General features: G+C 31.4%; 1 protein-coding gene across 4 annotated transcripts in view; it reads left to right on the top strand.

Annotated features, from left to right (window-relative positions):
• LOC140063598 (RNA-binding motif, single-stranded-interacting protein 3-like) overlaps positions 1-16031 on the top strand; it is a 199200-nt gene that overhangs the window by 116586 nt on the left and 66583 nt on the right. The window contains exon 1 of one of the 4 annotated variants that reach the window (XM_072110008.1): positions 1357-3093. The exons of the other annotated variants lie outside the window; for them this stretch is intronic. Coding sequence (XP_071966109.1) covers positions 3043-3093 — 51 coding nt within the window. The 5' untranslated portion in view covers positions 1357-3042. Of the gene's footprint in view, positions 1-1356; positions 3094-16031 lie in introns of those variants that run through there. 4 annotated transcript variants of the gene reach the window in all.

Genomic DNA, 16031 nt, shown 5'->3' with positions numbered 1-16031 from the left:
TCAAACAATATTCCTGTTTTAGTAGGCTATGTACAAACGATTGTCCATATAGGCCTTGGCTACATCAATTTCGTTGACTTCCTGCCTTCAGTTCAGTTCAGTTTTATTCGGTTCACTCAAAAATACAAAGACAAACATAACAGAAAAAAAAAAAAAAAAGCACAAGATAACAATATTAAAAGAATGAACCGAGGAATAACCCAAGAAAGTTTAAATGAAAACTTATTTCCATTGGGGTCCTCAGACATAAAAATAACACTGATAATTGCACTTAAAGCGCCCTATGACTACTAAAAGGTAAACAAATTGTACAGTAAACATGATAAGGATTACACAGTATTTTGATAAAATGTGATTTTACATATTTAAAATTTAAAATGTAGTTAAAATATTGCAATGTTTAAACGTTTAATTGCACCTAATACAATTGCCTAAAGTTAAAAATATATAAAACACTGTACAAAAATGTTACACAGGTATTCTTTCAGATAAAAGTGATTTTACATTATATTTAAAACTATTTACTCTTTTTATTTGCACTTTTGGGAAATTTTTCCTCGCTTGCTTTGCATTCCTTGCACTTGTTATTAAAAAATATATATCTAATTTTTTATGTGCAACTTTTTTCACTGGCGAGTTTGGATTTATGATAAGATATATGTGTAGAAAAATTCTACAAAAGATGAGTTAGTTGCCATGGGAGCGACAAGAAACTAAAAAATAAGCCACTTTTCAGTGTTTGGCCTATAATATATTTCACTATGCCTATTATTTTATTTACCAAACTACATAATTGATCATTCTAACTGTAGCCTATTTAGCTTAGGGTATGTTCAGATCCATGAAGTTGTGCTTTCATATCACAAGCATATTATAATTAGCGTCGTAACAGTGTTCAGACTTCCTTAACTAACGCTTTTGTTAGAAACTGAAGTGTCACCGATTTAGATGAACATCTGGTATGCAGGAGTAAATTTTATTATTTGGAGGTCAAAATCGTACATTTCGTATCATAAGCGTCGTTCACTAATCTTGTACCTTGAGGTGTTGTAACGAACGAAATATCTGTGTCTGCGTACAATACAAAAGTATGACTCTGTCGGTCTGAACAGGCCCTTAGAAGTTGTCATGTATTTTCACATGGTTATTAATTGGTTATTTAGCTTTAATCAGGGCCCATGTGTTCAACTAGTCATGTTCAATTTGCTGTTAAAACTGCTGTTAATTTGAAAAAATGAACACAAAATTATATTTTTAGTTCTGGTTAATAATGGCGACCATTTTTATTTCTTTATTTTTATATTTGTTACATGTTGCTGGTATGCATTCAAAAGTGATGTCATCATGATATAAATGTTTGTTACTTTGATAAACAACAACTTTTTAATGCAATGATAAAAACACTGCAATGTATTCCACAATATAAACTTAATAAATCTTTTGTAGGATTATTGCAAGGGTTAAATTGCACGTTTATGGTAAATTATTATAAAAAGAGAGAAACAATGGACTACCAAAGTAGCTCGCGTCAATAAGCCTAGCCTATCTGGGCTTAGTTTGTAGGCCGTAGCTGGTAAACATCGGTAATGTATGAACATCGTACGCTAGCTATATGGCATTGTATAGTTGCTGTATTACTTGTCTTTCTTTTTTTAGCAGATTCTGTTAATACAAATTAGGAAAGACCCGGTATTTTCTGCTGAAAAATTATGGTTCTTCCAATTTTCAGTTTAGTAAAACCAGGGAGGTATAAAAATACCTCCCTGGTAAAACAATTACTATATATAAGAACTTTAAGTGGTGTAAATGATTGCCTTTTTAACAATATTAATATTAAAACCGTATGTGAATTAATAAAAGGATCACGATCCAAGGGGGTGACCCCCTAAATTTTAAAGGTGCCCTTTTTCTAGAGGTTCAATATTTTAAACGCGTGACATATTTGTGTGTATGTTAGTATACACAGACTGAGTAGGCTACACGAACGGCAAAAACAAAAATAGAAATTTCCCACGATGTTCGAGTCAAGTGTCATTGCTGGCTGATCACAAAGAGCATCATGAGGTGACATAATGATCTCTAGTTAAACTAAAATAGAGGCATATTGAGGAGAAGCGTGCAAAAAGTTTGATATGCACCCTCTGTAGTATGTGAAACGATCTATTTTAGTTTAACTAAATATGTACGCTGTTTGGAAAATGAATTTCCAACATATTTTATGATGGACCAATCAATATTATCTTATCTTATCTTGTTAAGTTTGCTTGTTACAATCTTTGTATAAGACCTTGTACTGTAAACAAATAAGACTATATATGACAAATACACTACATCATGTTGTTACCGGATTGTCACTGCTGTACAATATTTCCCCGTACATCAGATTATTTGTTAATATAGCATCTTAGTTTATCACATGTGGTGCCTGTATGATGATTAGGTTGAGGGTTACAGTAGATTATGATATATGTTGTATTACCAAATATTCCTATGATACTGGTGAAATCTAACAAACCTCAAATAAAATCCCATTAACCTCATTTTTATTATACTCAAATATTTGATTGTGCTGAACTCTAATATTTATTTCCTTTGTAAACTAATCTACTGATCAGCATGTTTGATTTGCTCTGATTAATTTAAAAACTTATCCGATTATAAATTACACACTGTATTATCAAAGAATTCTATAGACTTTAAAAATGGAAGTTCAAAACGTGTGGACTTTATTAGCATTGTAATCTATGTATATACAATGTAAAAGGCATGTATGCCTCATTAGCGGTATGAAAAAACATAATGTTTAAAACTAATATTGCTGTATTTTAACGCCAGACTATGATAGTCCTCTTCTGTATCATATCAGAAAACGAGCAAGATAAAAGCCTCTTTGAAAAGTCATGTGATAACTATCATAGCATTTTACTACTTTGCCCTTTGAATGGTTGATGTCAGAGCTTATGTAGCAAAAACAACTTTATACCATATTGTATCAGGCAGTCTCATCAGCCACAATTTAATATTGACTAGCTTCATAAACACATGTTTCCTAGCAATTCATACAGGCAGTTGGCTCTCAGTCCTAGCCAGTTTGTAAGTATTAAATGTTCCATATCTGAGCTTAATAGTGTCATATTAGGTTCTTATCAAAGATTATAGTTACAGTGCATCTACTCAATTTCATACAATTAATTAGTACAAATAATGAATGTTTATGAGTTGGATGGTGGAGAATATTTCATTAAATATGACTGCTTTATTGAATTTAAGACGGTAGCCGAGTTATATAAATAGTAGTCTAGCCCTATCAAATGAAATATTCTCCACCATCCAACGAATAAAAAACATTCATCATTTATATTCCTAGGCCTATCTAAACTAGGCTTAGTGTAGAAAGGCAAATTAGAGATACAAAAAATTGCCAGGCAACTGAAACTGATTTAATCTAATTATGTTTACATTTCCAAAGAAATTGTTCCCATTAATTAATCAAAATCATACAAACGATCTGAAGCTAATTTAAGTGATTTTTTTTTCGAAATTAGTAAATAATGCTCAACATAAAAGATAATTCTGATAGAGTAAAAAAACAACAGATGGTGCTATTGGATTTCATGCAGGGATGCTCACCTTAAGATTTGTTTCTATAAGCGAGAACATTTTTTTTTACAAAACAATACATGTGACCCACAATCGTCCAATCAAAGGTTTTATACTACAGGCAACCCCTATTCAGGAGACACCCTACTAATGAGATACTTATTGGGTCTTTTAAAGGTTCTACTGTAAAATGTGATAATAATGTTCAAACAAATTCATAGTCTTTTTTTTTAGATTTTCCCAATTTTTCCTAGGCCTCACTAGATCATTAACTGTCAATCATGTAGTTAGTCATCTGCTAAAGCAGTAAGTCTGTATGTTGGCCTTTGCATTTAGTGATTTCAGTACTCATAAGTACAGACCATCAACCTGTATGCCACAATCTAGCATTACAAAAGAACTGCTGTTTAAATTATTAAATGACTTCTTGAATAAGTATTCCTCATACATTATATATGGAGAGTTCTATGCATACAATATCCGATATAATGAATATTCATGTTATTACAGACTGTTATGATTTCATATTTTATGGATACCGTACTTTAAACCAACATATGTGAAACAATATGTTAGTTTATTAGTTTGTCTTTTTAGTTTATTTTAAGTAATTCAAAGTATGCCTACTGTAACATGTTTCCCATGTGAAAAAGATCCCAATGAACTGTTCATAATTCCACTTACAGAATAAAGGACACATTATTAATTTTACCAAAAGTATAAACAATTTGATTCTGATTTTTGTATTATATTTTTAGTATTTCATCATAATAAACTAAAGTTATTATTATTTCTCTACTTTTCATTTGTTTCTTTTACATTAACAAGGCTCACATGACTTATATATTACGTTTGTTGCTATAGTGTGAGTGATGATACAATTACTATTGTGCCATATTATTTTTGTTTATTCTGTGTAAGTATAACATGATTCTTTGACCCTGTTTCTGCTGCATATATATATTGATATACGGTATAAAAATACAGTAATAAAGTACATATAATTCAATGACCCATTTCTGCAGGGTTTCTGCTGAAACTACTTTGTGGGAGGACTGTTAAAAAGTTGGTTTTTATTTCCTAAAATGCGTTTCATCGTAAGTATGAAGAAGGGATAGATGGTTCACAAAATGAATCGATCTTAAAAAAGGTTTTAAAAATGGGAAATTAGTTTATTTTGAGTAAATTTAGACTGTTTATAAACAACTACAAAAACTGATTTCTATGAATACCACTCAGTTTATTAGATGAAGACTATATATTATTCTCATAAATTGTATTAATAGGAATAACACGAGAACAGTGCATTGTATGTACATTGTTGATTTATTATCAAGAAAAAATGTATCTATGATTTGTTTTAGTTGAGACTCGTTAAACAGTACATAGTTTTATATTCTTCTAGTTCTTGTAGTCATTTCTGTACTGAAATGAGTAAAAATTAAAGTTTCTGATAACTTGTGAGTATTTTCAGTGAAGGTTAAATTGAGCATTTGAAATCATGTCAGTCAAATATTAGTAGTGTGAGTTATTAATTAAATGTGACAATTTATGTTTCAAATAGAAAGAGTCCAGCAAAATATCCCATTCCCTACAATTACATTATATATTACTTTAAAAACAATAAACTAGGTCATTCCTTGTCTTAATTATATGAGTTTTGTAGATCTAGAAAACTTTGGTACGTTTTATGGTAAATTATGATAAAATAGAGAAACAATGCACTACCTAAGTAGCTTGCGTCTTTAGGCCGAATACCCTTTAGGCCTAGTAAACAGCAGTAAAGTACAAACACTGTACGCTAGCTATAGGCCTAGCCTGATGTTGTCTAGTTGCTGCATTAATTGCCTTTCTGTTTTTGCCAGAATCTGTTGATACAAATTGAGGAAAACCCGTTTTTTTTTTCGCTTAAAAATTACAATTTGTTCTATTTGGTTTGACTTTCACAATCAATCGAAAATAGGTGAATCACAAAAGAGAAATGAAAATATCATTCTGCGTGCAATGCATTTTGGGATTTATAGCGGGCCGCTTAAATTATTAGAATAGACTTATTTTTAACAGTTACATGAATGGAAAAAGGTTATCGCAATATAGGACCATGTAGTATTTGTTTTTACATTAAATGTAGCTTGTGACCTTAAATTAGATCTAAAAAACATAGGGAATGGAACTTGTTTCTCATTTAGTGATAGTTCGTGGTTGGTTATTATGTCATTATTATCTACACAGAGTAGTCGGATGCTTGCACCTTTCAGTGACCCTCTTAGGTGAGGTCAAGTTAAAACCTGGATTGCAAACTGTTTTTAAAATTGAGATCGGAATCAATTGGGGTTTTAAAAACTAAAAAGGAAAAACCCCCTGTTATTTTCAGGATCTTTTTTTTCCTTTTTTAGGCTATCGCTCTTCGTAGAGCAATAGCCTATTGATATTGTTAAAAATTTCATATTTTCTGCTCATTTTTTGTTTGTCACAGATCTCGAAAATGGCGATAGCAGTTATGTTGCAACTTGGCCTGCAGATGCACGTATATATGTAGTTGTGCAACAAACTTTGGTTTAATGAAAATATAACTAAGCGCGATTTTCTGAAACTCTTGAATTTACTATAAATTCAAAATTAACAGCCTTTTTCAAATGGACACACGGATGCTTCATGTCAAGGGTCATCTTCCTGTATCATCAGCAAAATTTTGAACATCGGTATTTTCGCGTTTACGCGCGCTTTGAAAAAAATTGGATTTAAAAAATAGGTCTCGTAATTTCATCTATGCTACACTATATATATAACAGTGTATTCTGTAAATACTGTAATATGCTGTATGATACAAAATAGGTACTATTCAGCACTGTAAACATAATATTTAATTCATGTCATAGGATGGCATAATAATTGTCGATATTCATATAGTTTAACGTATGTGCATGTTGCATTTCCGCGGATAACCCGAACCCAAATTTTGTCTATCTGATGTCATGACGGGTGAACTCGACAAAGTGACGACTTCAAATGTAGTTCTTTTTTGTGGTTATTTGAAAGGATACATTTCTGTTTTAAAAACTGTACATATTGTTTATAGGTCCTGGACCTTATCAACTAAAACAAGTTAAACAAGAAATATTTATAACAAAAAACACTGCTTCCTTGTAACAGTTTAAAGATATATTGTCCCCCTAAAAAAATTATTTTTTTTTTTATAATTTTTGTTTTTTATTTTGTCATTTAATGTCACATAATAGTTATTCAATTTAACCAAAAACTGGATCGGGAAAAAATTATTTACTTCAACAAAATGTAAATTAAAAAGAAATACTTAAATTGTCTGTCTGACAATGGTTTTTGGTTAAAATTTAACTTAAAGACCCCTTCCCTATGTTTTTTAAATCTAATTTAAGATCACAAACTATATTTACTATATCCTATTGCGATAACTGTTGTCGTCTTTAAACGGTTAAAAATGTGAAAAATAAGTCAATTCTAATAATTATAGCGGCCCGCTATAAATCAATCAATCAATCGTTCGATTTATATAGCGCCATTCCAAAATACATTGTGCACGGATTGATATTTTTGTTTTTTGTCTGTAATTCACCCACTTTTCGATCGATCGTGAGGCCAAAACTCAAAATTGTAATCACTAGTAAAATTTCTGCCATACATTGCGCACGGATTGATATTTTTGTTTTTCTTCTGTAATTCACCCACTTTTCGATCAATCGTGAGGCGAAAACTAAAAAATGTAATCACTAGTAAAATTTCTGCCATTATTGGAGCTATGAATCTCTTAAAAACCATACTACCATATGAAATATTGCTCATTATTTATAAATCCCTTATCCTTCCCATCATTACATATGGCATTACTGTGTTGGGTACTGGTAGCATAAATAATTTAAATAGAATTCACGTTTTACAAAAAAAGGCCCTCCGAATAATATGTCCACTACCTACATCCATCTTCTCCATTATTCATTAAAACTAATACCTTAAACATATTCGATCTATATGAAAAAAATGTAGCAAAATTAATGTTCCTCTACAAAAATGGAAAATTACCAGAGTCATTTGATGGATTTTTCCACACCTTCGACTCGTATCATGATTATAACACGCGAAATAAAAACAATCTTGTAATAGACCTGAAGCATACAAATGTTGGCCGTCAAGGCTTCTCGTATACTGGGTCTAAGGTGTGGAACAATCTATCGGACGATCTAAAACAATGTAAAAATATATCATTATTTAAAAAGAAATTAGATTGTATTTATATTGAACGTTATCATTTTATAAAGTATTTGTGTCAAGAGGAAAAATGTCTTATTTGCAGAGAAAAAAAGTAATCATCATTATGTATTATTATTATTATTATTTACAATGTTATTAATTATATAATAAAAATACCAAATAATACCACCAAGGTGGGTTCCAATACGTTTCCACACAATAAGTGGAATGATATTTAATTGAAAAAAAAAAAAATTATCCATGTATTTGAAGTAAAATACAACAAGAATTGTGCAATTGAAATTTAAAATACTGAATCTATAAAAGATGATGTGCTTTACTAAATAATTTAAATAAAAATGATGTCTAAATAATTTTGAAGCCAATTTTAGACCACTAAACAGACTCAATTTCTGTCACTTTAGTTCATCTTTATTGCTAAGGTCTGGGGGTCACTTCATCAAGCCTAGATGTCAACAAGTAATAAATGGCCAGTGAGACCCAAAGGGACATTTAAGTGTGAACAAATTGTATCCTATTACAAACAAAAACTTAACTATGGATGTTGGACTGTTTTGATCATAATTCAATGATTATCTGACTGCGAATTATTATAATATCGGCCTAGATTTTGAAAGTCAAATGAGAGTCATTGTAAATACCGGCCTATAGGTTGACAGCTAAAATAAAGTTTTGATTATTTGATAGTGAATTATTATAATACTGGCCTAGGTTGACAGCAAGAACATCATTTAAAAAGATTTTACAGATTACCATCTACATGCATAAAATAATGTATTATCAGCAAATGTTTTCATAGACTCTCTTCCTCCAGAAATTTCCAGGGTTTGTAATTTTAGCATGACCTGTCCGAGCTTAAAACATTTCAAAACTGTCAACCTCTAGAACTATAGCTTTGGCTTGATATAGCTTCTGAATGAGTAGTCCTCTGGGAATATAGCTGGCTAAAGCTGTGACGTGAAAAGCTCAGAGTTTTATTTCAAAGATACTGGTGGAACAGTAAAATATAAAAAAAAGAATGAGAATTGTAAAAAGGCCTCTCCTTCAGCTACAAGGCCCCTCATTTCTACAATGATCTTCCTCTATCTATCCGCAATTCCTTATCCTTTTCCTCTTTCAAAACTAGACTTATGACTTTTCTAAAAACTATGTAATCCTTTTCCAGAATTTAAATTGTAAAATTGTAGATCTAAATAAATATTTATTATATATATTATATATTTTTGCTTAATTTAACATTTCAGTTATTTTCTATATTTCAAATTTTCCTATTCAGATTTTTAGTCTTATGTAATTAATTATATTTTTAGGTTTTGGTTTTTCTTTTACTTTTCTGTTTTTTCTATATTTTGTATATTGTATCTGTTCTAAGGGTCCCAAATGATCAGCAAATGCTGGATGGATTACCCTCATTAAATATGGTTAAAATAAATAAAAATAAATAAAGGCATTTATCATTTTTATTTTTTAGTATCTTTTTTCATCATTATCTATAAGAAAAGCATCTATCTATATTTTAAGCAAAAAATGTGCAATATATTTTCAGAGTTTAGTAAGTATAGAAACATTATGATCAATTGGCAAGTTTGGGTGAAACAATGAAAAGATGTGGGTAGAAAATATAAGAATGATCTGACGTGAAAGGGATCTTCTTTGTTTTGTGTAAGATTACTGCAGGTACTGAAAAACTAGGCATAGATCCACAACGCTCATAAAATATCAATAAGGCTATAAAGATATCATGATGTGACAAGAGGCAACATGAAGGTTATTCAGTTTTACTCCAGGTTTACATTTATTTTAATTAATCATTATCACTTGTGCTATATGGTAACACTGTGTCAATTTGAAAACAGCAACAAAAAATCATGAAGCTTTTGGTAAGATGGATGATGATATTAATCTGTATTTTATTGAAATTGTCAGCATTCATGTTGCATGAATCTTGACATTTGGTGATGTATTTATTGTTTATTTTCAACTAGGCATATTCTGAAGCACAATAAATGTTCCTTGCCCTACAATTTAGTATAACAAATGTAATTTAAAGACACTTTGCCTATGTTTTTTCGATCTAATCTAAAGTCGCAAAATGTATTTTATGTATATAATAAATGGGCCTATTTATTTTCGTCTTTAAACGGTAAAAATGTTTTTTATTAAACTGACCTTTGACCCATTCTTGAGTGGCTTTGGCCCCGGATTTCAAACTTGAGAATGATGAATCCTTAATCTGTATGTTCACAAGTGTGTGTGGTGTGTATTTCATTGATGTACTCAAAATGCTAATTAAATATCTAATTATTACTAATTAAGGGCATTCTTAAAGCCCCATTCCCTACGTTTTTTAGATCTAATTTAAGATCACAAACTATATTTAATGTAAAAATAATACTATATGGTCCTATTGCGATAACTTTTTTCGTCTTTAAACGGTTAAAAATGTGAAAAATAAATCGATTTTAATAATTATAGCGGCCCGCTATAAATCCCAAAATGCATTGCGCGCGGATTGATATTGTTGTTTTTCACCTGTAATTCGCCCACTTTTCGATCGATCGTGAAGCCAAAACAAATGGAAGACTCCTAACTTTTCAGCGAAAATACTGGGTTTTCCCCAATTTGTATCAACGGAGTCTGGCAAAAATAGAAAGACAATTAATGCAGCAACTATACAACGTCAGACTAGGTATATAGCTAGCGTACGATGTTCGTACGTTACCGATGTTTACCAGCTAGGCCTACAAAACTAAGCCTAGCTAGGCTAGGCCTGAGACCGTCCACGAGAGGTCGATCGCCGCGAGCTACTTAGGTAGTGCATTGTTTCTCACTTTTTATCATAATTTACCATAAAACGTACATTTAAGACAAGGAATGACATGGTTTAATGTTTTTAAAGTGATATATATGTATTATTTTCCAAAAAACGTCCAAAATTGCAGGGAAGGGGTCTTTAAGTTAATTTAGCACTTTCAAAACATTAAACCAGGTCATTCCTTGTCTTAAATGTACGTTTATGATGGTAAATTATGATAAAAAGTGAGAAACAATGCACTACCTAAGTAGCTCCCGGCGAGTAACCTCTCGTGGACGGTCTTTAGGCCTAGCCTACCTAGTCTTAGTTTTGTTGGCCTAACTGGTAAACATCGGTAACGTACGAACATCGTACGCTAGCTATAGGTCTAGCCTGACGTTGTATAGTTGCTGCATTTGTCTTTCTATTTTTGCCAGACTTTGTTGATACAAATTGGGGAAAACCCAGTATTTTCGCTGAAAAGTTAGGAGTCTTCCATTTGTTTTGGCCTCACGATCGATCGAAAAGTTGGTGAATTACAGAAGAAAAACACAAATATCAATCCGCACGCATTTTGGGATTTATAGCGGGCTGCAATAATTATTAGAATCAACTTATACTTATTATATTATTTTTAACCATTTAAAGACGAAAAAAGTTATCGCAATAGGACCATATAGTATTATTTTTACATTAAATATAGTTTGTGATCATCATGATTAGATCTAAAAAACGTAGGGAAGGTGTCTTTAAGAATTACTATTTCTGGGTCCCATAGACCATATCTACATATTCCACACCTCAAAATTGCTAAACAAAACCTTCTGGGCTCCCAGACTATAGAGTCCATACCAGAGCTTGGTGTATTTCTGTAATCTAAAAGATAAATATGTATCATGACCACTAGCTTTTGCTTTTCTCATTAAGTGTTTCATTTTTACTGCTGATTCAGCTTTCCCATTTGTATGCAAAATTAGGTTTGACTGGTAAGCTAAACTTTTCATTTGGCCAACCATCAATTATGACTTTCCTAAGAATTTGAAGTGTCTCCTCATTTTCTGTTTGTGTTTTTATTTCTTCTTGTTGTTTCGGTTTGCTAATTAGTAAATTGATTATAATTTTAATTTCTTCTGTTTAATTGGTTACTTGTTGATTGTCTGTTGTGCATATTCAATGTCAAAGTGATATTTTTGTAGTCTCAACAGGAAGCCTTGTTAAATCTCCTTGGTACTTTTCTTGATTATTCAAATTGTATCTAGCGGTCGGTGGTTACTTATCACTTAGCATATGCAATGGGACGGCCGTTTTGAAGTAAGGCAGGCCCTAGTCTACTGGATTGTCAGGTTCGCATTTCTATCATAGTAGGCTGGAACAGGTGTTTGTGTTATGCTTTCTTTTATCTTTTTAAAAGCTTCTTTCTGTGTCTAATTGGTTCAAGTGTGTCTGTTTAGATGATAGAGATATCTTGCGAGGTATGTAACCATTCCCATGAAGATGCACTTCAGTTACGTTTTATGGTTCAGGCATGTCTAATATCGCTCTGATTTTAGCTGGATCAGCTTTAAGTCCTTGGTTAGTAAGTATTTTTTATTAATTCTTAATTCTATTAGTCTGTGTGTTCATCGTGGTTTTTTATTGCCACTTCCATATCACTACCATGTCCCACTATGAGAACACCATCAGCTATGCAAAATACGTTCTGGTAATGCATCGTGTAGTCGTTTTTAAAATTCTTCAGATGCTGAGCAGGTACTGAAAGGGTTCTCTGAGTCGTCTGTACCTTCCCCACAGTGTGGTAAATGTCGTAAGAAAACTTGATTCATTGTCTAATTTTATCTGCCAGAAAGCATAATTGATTTCAAGTTTTGAGAAGATTTTGACTTCATTTAGATCTGGCAAGAATGTCATCCATTATTGGAAGCTGATAATGTGGTCGCTTAAGACTGTTAGGTGTTACTGATTTGTTTAAGCTTAGGTTTACTAGGCCCAGTGGACATCCAAATTTGTTATACCCATTTTCTTGTTTCTCAGTGATAGTGTTACTTAAAGATACTTTGTGTATTTTGTGAATAAATTGTTCCTCGTTGATGTTAATTAGTTTCAAATCTTCCGATTAATGGAATTAGACCTTAACGACTTAGAATTCTAGGTTATAGCAGTTTTCGTTCTTGGGTTTTTTACTTTTCTGAACAATCGACCAACTACTGGTGATTTAGCATTGTTCTACATTTTCAATGTTCCTGAATCGTGTTAATTTGATTTGGTGGTTTCTTGTTTTTTTTTGGTAATGTTGACATTTGTTTCACTATTTAACTGAATTTCCACCAACTGCATTTAGTTTCATCATCATCTTCATCGCTTGAATCTTCAAGTACTTTTACATTATTTGGTTTTCTACACATTTTTACAAAATGATTGGGTTTTTGATAGGAATTACATACTTTTCCCATTATGGGAAAGATATTGACCTTTTCTTTTTCAGTTTTTAAAACTAACATGTTGTTGATCAATCCCATTCCTTTTTAAGGTTCAGAGATTCCCAGTTCATGGACAGTATCGCTACATGAGGTTGGTTGGTAGCCATGTTTGGTTTTTTTGTGCTCACAGTTTATTAATATATTTTCTTTTATAAAATTCTCTGAAATGTTTCGAAATTGCTATACAGTTTGATTCTTCAGATTTTGAAGGTTTGTGTCCTACTTATTAAACAGCACCGCTGCCACCACGTAACATGACTATGGCTGATTATAAAGACACACACGAGACGTACATGGTTATGTTCAAGCGTTTATTTCAGAAGCATGTGACCTTGTTTGACCTTTAGGCTCGTACTAGTATTTCTATAATATATATAGTCATAACACTAGCCAACGTCAGACTAGGCCTATATCTAGCGTACTGTACAATATTCGTACGTTACCACTGTTTACTAACTAAACCTACAAAATTATGCAAAGCTACTTAATAGGTAGTGCATTGTTTTTCTCTTTTTATCATAATTAATCTTAAACTTAAGACGAGGAATGAGCTGGTAATATATATATGCATTATTTTTACAAAATGTAGAAAATTGCAAGGGAAAGTAAATCAGCTGCGTTTACACCCCAATTTACATTAAAATTATTATTAGTTTGAAGCTATATTTCAACACAATATGCTGGCGTCGCCAAACTGTCTATAAATAACTTCTTTTTTGTGTGTGTCTTTTATTAAGGCCCATTTACACTAGGGCGATAACGATCGACGATAAAAAGATAAATATGCATTTTTCATACCTAAAACAAAAGAATTTTAAAAAGTTTTCATCCTAGAACTAGAGGATTATCATCTATGCTGCCTTTGATGAAAATAATATTTCCACACGTCCAATCAAATGACGTCATGATTAGTAAGAGCAATAATATCGTTACAATACAACGATTTTATTGTTTTCATTGATCATGACGTCATTTGATTGGTTTTTCAAAAATAATATTTTTATTAAATACAGCATATATGATTATCCTATAGTTCTAGAATGAAAAATGTTCTAATTTCTTTCGTTTTATCAAACAAAAATCTATGTTTATCTATTTATCGTCGATCGTTATCGCCCTGGTGTAAATGGACCTTTATCACCCATTTTTCATTACGGGTATGTTGCTGATTTTATTTTGTGTCTAAATGTGTTAGAAAATAATTAAAACAAGAATTGTGTGAATGTCTGATTATATTAAATAACAGCATTTTGTTTTTGTTTTTTGCCCAGCGCCCTTAGATAGTTATATTCCCAGAGGACATAAGCATTAAGAAGGAGTACGACACGCGAAGCTATAGTACCTTAGAAAATAACACCACTAACCTGGAATATGTACAGTACTATAGTTTAGTTTATGATTATATTTTGTTCTGTACAGCAGGCCAGACTATATTTACATTACACAAACAAAAATAATTTATAATAAATCAGTATTTCTGAAGAAAGAACAATAATTAAAACTGTTACGTCAACAAGTTGAGCGATGTTTTTTTGTAAGAAATATTTCTTGTTTAAATAGAAATGCCTTGTAGGGTAATAATTGATATATAGCCGAGATTACAATGTAATATACATTTTTCTGTTAAAACATTCCATTTTGAAATGAAACTACATTCTATAAAAATCAATATTTAGTAATTTTTGTTGGTGAAAACCTTTCTGTTCTGTAATTCAAAAATACCAATTAATATCTGGAATTTGCTTCGGTACAAGAGAAATAGTTTAATCAAAATGAATTTATAATATAAATTTGTTAGCTAAAGTTAATATTTCATTACTAAAAACAGATTATTTACATTACCATAAACAAAATTAAATATGTTTTATATTGTATATTGTAATGTATATAGTATTAAAATTGTGTATACCTTCATCAAGTAGGGACCTCCCACACCTAACAATCTGTTATGAATGTCATACATTATACATTTTATGGTACACTAGAAATATATAATATAGCTCAGTATTTTTCATTTCCCAGTGCAATCAATCACAATGCAATACCAGTATATTTACTTGCTTTTTTACTATCATCAGGGTGTACACACCAGATGTCATTTTGAGGCATTGGGCCATAATATTTGCTTGTTCCCAAGGTGTTCCAAGGACAATTGGCCTGTCTTGATTTCTGTCACTTTAAAACTTTTGGTTTGTTTTCATCAATTTTGGCATAGTTTACTCTAAAAGGTCAATTTTTTAATGTATAATTTATTATTTGTTATCTGTCTGATAAATAAATATTCTATTCTAAATGATTCTGTTTCTGCTGCATAAAAATAACCAGTTCAAAACGGTGTGAATAAATTAACTCCATTTTCTTGGGAGCAGAACCAGGACAATTTTGTGGTAACCGGTTTAAAGGCAACGCTGCCTTTAAACCGGTTAAAAACACCCATTCAATTTGGTGTTAGATTGCCATTTAACCGGTTATCGCAGAGCAATTTTTAACTGCAACACAAAATAACGGTTATTTGATTGACAGCTGCTGACTTTGAGTCAACTACACTGCAGTAACGTTTGAATTAACTGCCAGGACCAATTGCATTTTGGGTAATTCTAACCATTTTTGTCAACGACCACCCACTGATTTAAACGGTTATTTGGAGCAAAAATTTAACAGATATGCAGTCAATATAAAAATTACATTTTTTAAATAATCGGTTTAATCGGCACTCTGCAACAGAAACAGACCCTAAATGTATGTCCTTGATTGACACCGAAGTGTTTAATAAGGTGATGTCATGAATAATGTTGCCGAACTTCCGACAGCATAATAAAAGTAAAATAAATTTGAGTTTGAAAAATGTTTGCAAACATGTTTTGTTACGCCGAACATCATCATCAGTGCAATGAAAAACGGTCTTCGGTGTTCTA

This window comes from Antedon mediterranea, chromosome 1 (assembly GCF_964355755.1).
Source record: "Antedon mediterranea chromosome 1, ecAntMedi1.1, whole genome shotgun sequence".
In the NCBI taxonomy this organism is placed as follows: Eukaryota; Metazoa; Echinodermata; class Crinoidea; order Comatulida; family Antedonidae; genus Antedon; species Antedon mediterranea.
The sequence above is the reverse complement of the archived record's forward strand: the minus strand, read 5'-3'. Positions and strand labels throughout refer to the sequence as shown.